Below are 10,269 nucleotides of genomic sequence, written 5' to 3'. Positions count from 1 at the left end.
CTTCGAGAGATAATTAGTTGTACTGGATGAAGAGTTGAAAGAACATCCAAACCTATATGACCCGTCTTTACAAATATTGCTGTCTCAGTTTCGGTTCTTCGTCCAAAAGAATAGATAGGCCCAGACACAAAATCTTACAACTTGGAGTCATAATACATATTTGTCGTAAGTCCCCATTAAATTAGCAATTCTTGATAGATTTAAATAAACAAGAAAAGTACTCTAAAACTGATTGAAATTCCGGAAAAACATTGAAAATCTAAAAATAAACTGTCTAGAGTACCACACAATGTAACTGAATTTTCATTTCACATTAAAAAAATGAACAAAACCAATCTTACTTATACCCATTGTACTGTATATGCATCCGGTAGCAGCATCACATTCCTCTTCAGCACAGCCACAAGTGAGCTGACAAGCTTTACCATATCCAGGGAACGGGCAACGTAGAGAACAATTTGGTCCAGAATATCCTTCCACACAATCTTACATTTACAAGAAAAAGTACCTAAACGTATTAATCATTAAAAATCTTGCTTTTGCTCTTTCTTCCTAACATTACATGTTTTAAGATGTTTAAGTATTATTGGTGTTGCCGGCTTAGTAATCAATTACATGTATTTGATTATAGGTCATATTTGAGAAGTTGTATGATTTTAAAATGTTAAAGTATTGTAGGAAATTCCAATGAGTTTTATTTTCAGATTTCATCATTCGGGGCTCTCTTTAATATGTATTTACTTAAGAAAGACATTTTCTTTTTCATACGATATCTTTAAAAGAACTGATATAATTGTGTTTAGATTATTTAAAAAAGCTAAAATTGTTGGAGAAATGTTTCATATGTGTGTCTCACCTACACAAGAATTGGTTGCAATATCATACATTTCACCCAATAAACATGGAGGAAATCTGAAAGATTGAAAACGTACGATGTAGGCATTAAACATCATTATGTATCAAAGTATTATTTTGAATTCTACTTACACAAAGCTTGTTAAGCAAGGCAAATAAACGATAAAAATAAATGATGAAGCGTTCCACCTTCTCATCATCTGGCTTGCAAATACTGACAACGTAATTAATTATCACAGACAATAATTCATAAAACCTGCAGTATGTTATTGTGATTTCATTTGAGTATCAAACGTATATTCTGATCACTTGGCTGTAATCTATTATTTCCTTCTAAGCTTAAAAATATAGAAACAATTAAAGCTGTTTAAGCATGTTTTGTTTTTAATTTTTAAGTCACCGTAAACTTCGTAGTAATAATTTTGGACATTATACGTAAGTATCCTTCTAGGTGTGCATCTTTTTTTGAAACCATACCATTAATAGTTCCTAATTGAGGAAAAGTCACAAATAAGCGTATCTTTTTGAAGAAATATCATTCTTGTTTAAGAACGAAGGTTATACTTCACAAAAATTGACTGCAACATTTAAATGGGATTATCCGTGTGCATATTTTGGTAGGAGCTTAGTAACAGGGGAGCCAGGCCATTTACTATAGGAAATATTTATTGAACACCCTCCCCCCCCCCTACACACACTTTTTGTCGCAAAATTGTTAAATAAGGGAAGTGCGTTGGAGAAAGAAGTTTTGGTCGTGAAAAAAATCCGAAAATGTAATCCCTCCATAGCAACTAATCTCTCCTTCAAAGACCACCCTCCAAATCCCACGAAAATAAATTTCAAGTTTGTATAATATTATTCTGGTAATTCACTTCTAATCATCTTCATACCTATGACTTTTCAGACAAACGTATCAAAGATCTGCGTTTTCAAGGGGAATCCAAAGTAACTTTTAGTTGGATTAGTATAGTATATGCATTTAACAACACTGCAAATTCAAAGCGTTGTTGGGGTCTCGACCCCCCTCTAGATCCGCGCATCTTAAATTTTGAAAATGCATGAAAGATCCATGACAGGTATTTTTGACTAGCGAAATTGATACTTCATCTGCTCATTGATTCTTCCTCATTATTTTGATAAACCTTCATATCGGAAATACCATACGTTTTTTATTGAGATAATTTCAAATGTTTTTCCTATTTACGGAAGTATTTCAAAGAGTTTTGTATGGTAAATAATTGTAGGTCAATATAAGATTGTCTAGAACAATTTGTTTTTACATAATATGATTTTTAATCAACTAAAAATACCAGTCTCCAATACCCTCCAGTTAAGTACATCACTTGACGCAGTATGAGACTCTGGAGTTTATTTTCTCATATGACGTTAATCATTGAGACATATAAGACGATTTAAGGACAGATAACACAAACATTTTAGGAGACTTTATAAAACCTTTTAGGATTAAAAAGGTGGATTATTCTTTGAAGTTTTTCTTCTTAAGTTAGTCTTGAAAAATGAAATAGATTTGAAAAAAATATTCATTAATACTTCAACAAAAAAGCAAATATGGACAAATAATAATCATTTAAGGTTTACAAATGATTTTTGACGTTCTATGACGTCTTTATTTTCTGTTGCAATAAAAACCGATCCCATTTCAATTAATTTTTTTTTCAAGGAAGAAAATTATTAGGTAATGAAATGGAATATGGAATTAAAAATTTTTTTTAATTGAATGTCTCTTGTTTCTGTGCCATTTTACGAAGGATATGTCAATAGTCTTTATCATCATTAATGATATTGAATTAGAAAAATGTCGTCTGCTTTTTGATCCGTCTTCCAATTAAAAAAGAATCTGAAAATATGAAATCCATCGCGACTTTTTTTCATATGCACTTGTGAACGATTTGTTAACCACTTCTGTCAAATATGGTTATGATTTGACGTTAAATTAAATGTTATGAATGTATTTTGTCATCGTTTTCGAATAACACTGTTATGTTATTTAAATACTAAACTATACATCTGCAAAAATATTTTAAAAGTTATCAGAATTAAGATAAATCTGGTAAAAGAATGGTGCATTCATATTTTTTCAACATTAAGAAACGTGTTTTTAATGCTTATTTACAAATGTAGCTTGGTGAAATAAGGGGTTTCCAGACATAATTGTTTGATGAATTAGATGAAATTTTAAAGAAACTTTAATTTTAATCTAAATTGGGCACATCTCCAGTGCAGTCATAATATTACATTCACACGTCCCCTTTTCAAAATAATTTATTAAATAACGATTTTTGAACAAGCGCTATGGATAATTCGTCAGTGCTCAAGATTATACAACATGTATGTATTATGCAGCTAATTCCGATTATTAATTAAGAAAACACAATCCCTTTTTAAAAAGGTATACTTGTTATGTAACTTATTAGAATGAAAAAAAAAATCCAAAAACTCTCCAAAAATCAGGAATATGCACTTCATAAGCAAAATCAAATGATGTTTAGCTTTTATTCAAACTTTTCTGAAAAGTACTTGAAACTCGCTGTGCATGTTACCTTAATTATATTATATACATATTACATATACATACAAATTAAAGTTCATTTATGTCTTCATAATGAGTTTCATACCTTTTCTCATGGTTTTTCTGACAATACTTTCTTTTTGAATAAAAGAACACACCAAACAAAATACCAAGAATAACCAGTACACTTGATAAAATCCCGATTCCTGTTTGCCTAGATATATTTCTATGTTCGTTTTCTTGATTACCATTTGTTAATAAATCAGTGCTTTGAAAGCTATTTAGTTGTGATGGATGAAGAGTTGAAAGAACATCCACACCAATATGATCCCTTATTACAAACATTTTCGTCTCAGTTTCGTTTCTTCGTCCTAAAGAAAAATAAACCCAGACAAAATATCTTAATACCTGGAGAAGTTATAGATGTTTGTCACGATTCCTCATTAAGTTAAAAATTCTTGAAAGATTTAAAAAATAAGAAATATAATCTTAAGCTGACTGCAAATCCGAAAACATTAAAAATCCACAAAAAAAGCCAAAAATACCATACAAAGAAACTGAACTGTCATTATCATAAAAAAAATTGAACAAAAACAATCGTACTTTTCCCTGTTATACTGTATATGCATCCGGTAGCAGCATCACATTCCTCTTCAGCACAGCTACAAGTGAGCTGACAAGCTTTACCATATCCAGGGAACGGGCAACGTATAGAACAATTTGGTCCAGAATATCCTTCCACACAATCTAACATATACAAGAAGAAGTAGTTGCCTTTCCTCTTTCTTGTTAACATTACATACTTTTACAGTGTTTAAGTATTAGTGGTGTTGTTGGCTTTAGTATTCAATTACATGTATTTGAATTTAGGTCATATTTTAGAAGTTGTGTTATTTTTAAAATAACCTGACGGTATTGTAGGAAATTCCAGTAAGTATTTTATTTTGAGGTCTCATTATTTGATGCTTTCTTTAAAGTGCATTTGCTTTAGATAGATTTTTTTCCCTTTTTTCATATGGAATCTTTAAAATAAATCATATAATTGTGTTTTGATTATTTAAAAAGGCTAAAACTGTTGGAGTAATGTCTACTATGTGTGACTTACCTACACAAGAATTGGTTGCAATATCATACATTTCCCCGAATAAACATGATGGAGGAAACCTGAAAGATGGAAAACGTACGATGTAGGCATTGAACACCATTATGTTTCAAAACATTATTTTGAATTCTACTTACACAAAGCTTGTTAAGCAAGGCAAATAAAAAGCAAACATAAGTGAAGAAGCATTCCATCTTCTCATTGGCTTGCTTGCAAATACTGACAACGTAATTAATGGCAACAATTAACAGAATTGAAAAGCATTCAGTATGTAAATAATTAAATTTGAATGTCAAACGTATATTCTGATCGCGTGACTGCAATCGATTATTTCCTTCTTAGCTCAAAGTATATATAAACATTCACAGTCATTTAAGCATGTTTTATTTCTAATAATTTAGTCAGTGTAGTTTTGATTCTGTAATGTATCCAGCTAGATGTGCGTATTTCTTTAAATCCGTACTTTTAGTCTTTCTTGACAAAAAATGACTACAGGATTAAAATGGATTTTATTCGTTGTTATGCTTATTTTGGCAGGGGCGTAGTATTAGGAGAGCCAGATCCCCTTTTTCTGACATAAATGTTTACTATAGTATATGATTATTAAAAGTCCCCCTCCTAACAAACACTTTCAACATTTTCAACATTTTTGTTGCTACAAAGTCGAATAAGGGGACAAAAGGACGTTTGAAAATGAAGGTTTGGTCGTGAAAAATTGCGAAGATGATTAAACCCTACCATCATCACTAACTCTCCTTTCAACATCACACTCCAAATCCCACAAAAAGGATTTTTGAGTTTGTATAATACTGTTTTAGTTGTTGTTGAATTCTAAATCATCTTCATTTCTATAATTTTTGGAAATGTATCAAAAATCTGCGTTTTCAAAGGAAGCCCAAGGAATGTTTTTGTTGGACTAGTATATACATTAAATAACTCTGCAAATTCAAAGTGGCCGGAGGGGTGGGGGGTGGTGGTCCTCGACCCCCCTCTAAATCCGCGCATCTTAATTTTTGAATGTGCATGAAAGATCCATAACAGGTATTTATGACTAGCAAATTGATACTTCATTTGCTAATTGACTCTTTTTATCAGTTTGATCAACTCTCATGTAGGAAAAAAAAAATGTTGTACTTTTTTATTAAGATAATATCAAAATTTAATGTTTTCCGAGTGATGGAAGTATTTCAAAGAGTTTTGTATGGTAAATAATTGTAGATCAAGTAAAGGTGATCTAGTAGAATTTGTTAGTACATGATATATTTTAAAGACACAAAATACCAATCTAAGCTACGCTCTAATTATGTTCCCCAAACGGAGTTTGGGAACATATTGTTTTTACTTTTTTTCTGAATTTTCTTCTCCGGTACTTTTTTTTGTCCGCGAGTGTTCTCGTAAACTACTCATCCGATCTAGGTGAAACCTTTTTAGGGTCACTAGGTGTGTTATGTAGATGTGCGGAACGAAGGTCATTTTGCGCGCACGTGCGTGCATGTACGCACAGGTGTAACGCGTGAAATGACCAATATGATATATATAGCCGTAACCTTTTAATTTTTTTATGAAATGCTTTGAAACTCATAATATAAGGATATAATAGTAGTAAAGACATGATGACATGGTCAAAATAGCAAGATCTCACGCCCATGCACGTGCGCTTCGTTCCGATTGGTTGAAACAAAAGTCTTTATATCTTTTTTGTTTTCTGACAAAATCCTTTGAAATTTTCAACATAGTCATACATTATGAAGATCTACAGCATGATATATCAGAATAATCATGAACGCACGCACATGCACGTTAGCTGCAATCTGATTGGCTAAAAGTTTAAATGCCTTAAACTTTCTTAGTTCTCAATAATACAGGGTGAAATTTCGAATATGAATAGATATAATGAATGCCTACATTATTCTACCATCAAAAGTAAATGCAAGGACGTCATGCACATGCGCGCACACACAATGCGTTAAACGACAGTATACTTAAGTCTTTTGATGTTCATGCAGAATTAAGAACTTATAAATGTAAAGACATGTAACATACTGAAGCAGATCTTTTTACCCTTGACCTTGATACTTAGGTCAAGGTCACTAGTAACCTGTTGATATTAGCTATTTACTAAAATGACCTTGACCTATGAACTTTAAAATCGACCTTAACCTTTGACCTTAACCCAAGGTTAGAAAGAACCCCCCCCCCTCACACAAAGTAGAGAATCGCTGTAAAGCTCAAATTACACCTCGGACCCACATAACATTTCAAGGAAACTGCAGAAAAGAGCTCGAGGATAGAGTATTAAAATACTTGATGTGAGTTTTCAAAGTATATAGAAATTATTAATTTAATTAATTACAAATCCTGTCGTGTTTGGAATTAAAGTACAGATGAACAAAGTTGGTATATAAGCCTTCTATGTTTACATGTATTTATTCGGATGTCGTTAATAGCATTCAATTCTACTGATTTGAAACAATATTTTAATACCAAGCATCCTTTGTTTATTTAACCTTTGAAATTTAATTGATTTTTTTTTTAGAATTACGCAATCCCCAGAAATTCAAAATCAATATACATGTACGCTCCTTCGTAAAAAAAAATATCAGGTATTTGCATTCATGAAAAACATATTAATAAGAAGGTCTTAAAGAATATTGGTCACATTAGCTGATACGAATCTCTTTATAAATATCTATTGTAAACCCCAGAAAGTAGCCTCCTATGCATTGGAAAAAATGAATAGTTCCGGTCAAACACCTTTACAGGTATATATTTATTTACATAGTATATAAAATTTACTAGGCACAGGTACCAGAGCTGTCAGAATGACCAGAGAGGAAATATATTTTAAAAAATCTGAACAGATTAAAGGAAAATCCCTTTTCTATGTATGGAACTAAAATTGACTAAGTTTGTTTTGATTGGTTAGCCATCGGCGTGATATCCTCAGTGGACTTTAACACTGCCTTGTCGTAGGAATAAAACCAACTTTGAGCCCGAGGTTAAAATCAGTAGAGAAGGTATTTCAAAAAATGATATATACTTGAAATGTGGTAACTTTATATCTGTATTTTTTCTATTATTCGCGGGATGTAAAGATCGCTTAACCAACATGCCATGATCATCTTGCATATGCATGTACATGTACGTGTGCGCCAATGCAAAACTTTAAACGATATATAGTTGATATCATTGTAACTTTAATATCTTTAAATGAAATCCTTAAATACTTAGTATATTCATAAAAGGTGTTACAGGAAAAGGGACATGGGGAGCGTTTGGGGAACATCTGTATCGGTCCCCGTTACAATTAGCCCTAGTTAAGTACATGTAATCACTGGACGCAAATTATGATATTCTGGAATCTATTTCCTCATGTGACGTTAGTCAATGAGACATCTAGGTGGTTTTGGGGACAAATGATTCAAACTGTTTTGAACGTGGGGAGAATACAGAATATTTTAGGTTAGGGCTAAAAGTGTATTAAACACTTAATGAAAATATACCAAGCCAGGTAAATTTTATAAGGAAACGCAAAATGGCGAAAATTTAATAGACTTTTTCTTTTTACAATTTTGCATTACCTTTACGCATGTATGTTAAGGTTACAACCACATATTCTACTTGCCTATATCATATGACTTCATAGTAAGCTATGTGACTTGAACTTTTTGAGATCGTAAAAATTAATCAAAATATGCAGAGGCATAGTATAAATAGAATCTTGTCGTTTCTGGGTCTATGTATTTATTACAGGGGTTAAATACCAGACCCTTGATGTCATAATTGTTGATCAGTATTACAAATATAGCAGAGTGAAAGTGAAATGTAACGAGAATGCATGTAAAGAAACACAAGAAACAAGAGTTTAAAAGCACTTAGAATGAATATCATGTGTGATTCATGTGGGAAAAAAGCTTATGAAAAAAATATGCTAATATTATTCTACAATATCTTCGTACAATAAAGGCAGAAAATGTCTTTACTTGTCAATCAGCCTTTCCCCTGTCGTTCGTAACAAAAAAAATTGCAAAAGTTCAACACTATGCCGCATACTTTGAAACTTAATTTTTGTTTCTATCTAAAATTCTTATTCTAATGTTTTTGGAAATTGCTTCTAGAATCGTATGGTTAAAGAGAATTTATGCATATTTTTTTTATCTTATGAACAAAAAGTAAACAAAAATCGGAAGTTTTCGTCCGAAAGTATTGAATGATTATTTTTGTGATAGGAGAGCACTTTTCATGGTACAGATATTTTTTTTATTTACATAACTACTATTACAAAGCAAAAATAATTATCTCGCCGGGGTATTGATGAACTTTTCATATATTCATTAAGGCTATTTTCTAATTATAGATGTCACATGGTGACGTCGTGGTATAGAGATTCATGTAGTTTAAGTCCTATTGAGGTTTTATCATGTACATGTAGAATGCATCCATGTAATGATAGCAAAAGTTTTAACTATGACTTTCCTGATATTCTGATCCATGTGATGCCTTTACAAACTCGCGTACATAAAATTCATCTGGCTTGGCATATTTTCTTATTTAAATCTATATCATTTTCCAAAACAGGGGAGAAAATATTCAAAGAATTATCTACCTTTCTACACCCGTGAGAAAATATTAAGTCTCCTCCTATAAGAAAAAAAATCGTTTGTTTTATCTGTTCTAATTTTATCATTTTTTTAAAAAAAAAAAACATGACTTACGTTGGGTATATGGATCATATAGAATTTTATTATTTGGGGAAATTTAAAGATATACGTTTAGAACGGAAACGACTCATTTAGTCTAAAGTAAATAACTGGAACGGAAATAGATAGGAAATAAAATGGTTTATTCACATGCAAATATATATTGCATGCATGTTTTCGATATGCTTCATAGCAATTAATGCATCATACTGAAGTCAACTTAAGGACATATGCTTCATACATGTACACAAATTCCTCAATGTACCTTTCTCACTGATAATTGCCTCAGATGTTCGCAATTTTAAATCCATATTTAAAACTATACGATGATCATACACAAAGCATCAACACACATTAGCAGAAGAGGTATAAAATGATGACAATGCCATGATTTTTTTTAATGAACATAAATATAGAATTAAGGTCACATTTCCAAAATTTGAAAAAGATGAGGAATTATACATGTACAATTTTATCAGGCATCATAAAATTCCAAGAGGTCCTTCAATATTGTACTTGGAACTTTCAAATTTAATTTCAAAATATATAAATGGCTGCATTTATCAATTTCAGCAAATAAAATACAGCTAAAAATTGTATTGATTCCTTTTATTAGAAAAAAGCCTCTTAATGAAGGAAAACATTTACATCTCTAGATGTATAGATAAGTTGATGTTGATTTCAGTAGAATGACAATCAAAATTATTGGTCTGTTCCTCAAGAAAAGTTAGAATGGTAGACTTGACTTGGATGTATGATAAAGTTATCTTTCTTGCAATTCGCAAGGAATTATACTGAAGTAGGTCACATCCATATATTAGGTCCTTTAATTTCAGTGCGTGGTTTTATTAATGTGTTAGTGTTTTTTTAAGTACAGTATTTATTGTTCTAACAGAAATTGTCCTGAACATATTCAATGTTAAATATATATATATATACAGAAACAGAAAGGGAAACACGTATTTTGACCCGGTATGGCGGCAGATGTTAGATTGTCTGAACTACCTTCGAACAAAGTTTACTCAAGCATTTCATGTTTGTGACGTAGCAATCAACAAAGCAAATCATTCATCTTGTTTATA

General features: G+C 31.3%; 1 protein-coding gene across 1 annotated transcript; it reads right to left on the bottom strand.

Annotated features, from left to right (window-relative positions):
* Positions 1–3,372: 3,372 nt before the first annotated feature.
* LOC134248667 (uncharacterized) lies at positions 3,373–4,700 on the bottom strand. Its single transcript, XM_062731064.1, has 4 exons — positions 4,625–4,700; positions 4,491–4,549; positions 3,989–4,132; positions 3,373–3,756 (listed from the first exon to the last, which is right to left on the bottom strand). The coding sequence occupies exons 1-4, from the start codon at positions 4,687–4,689 to the stop codon at positions 3,455–3,457; spliced, it is 570 nt and encodes a 189-aa protein (XP_062587048.1). The 5' UTR covers positions 4,690–4,700; the 3' UTR covers positions 3,373–3,454.
* Between the last annotated feature and the right edge of the window lie 5,569 nt (positions 4,701–10,269).

This window comes from Saccostrea cucullata, unplaced genomic scaffold (genome assembly GCF_032062105.1).
Source record: "Saccostrea cucullata isolate Sc308-1 unplaced genomic scaffold, CSIRO_AGI_Scuc_v1 ctg164, whole genome shotgun sequence".
NCBI lineage: Eukaryota > Metazoa > Mollusca > Bivalvia > Ostreida > Ostreidae > Saccostrea > Saccostrea cuccullata.
The sequence above is the reverse complement of the archived record's forward strand: the minus strand, read 5'-3'. Positions and strand labels throughout refer to the sequence as shown.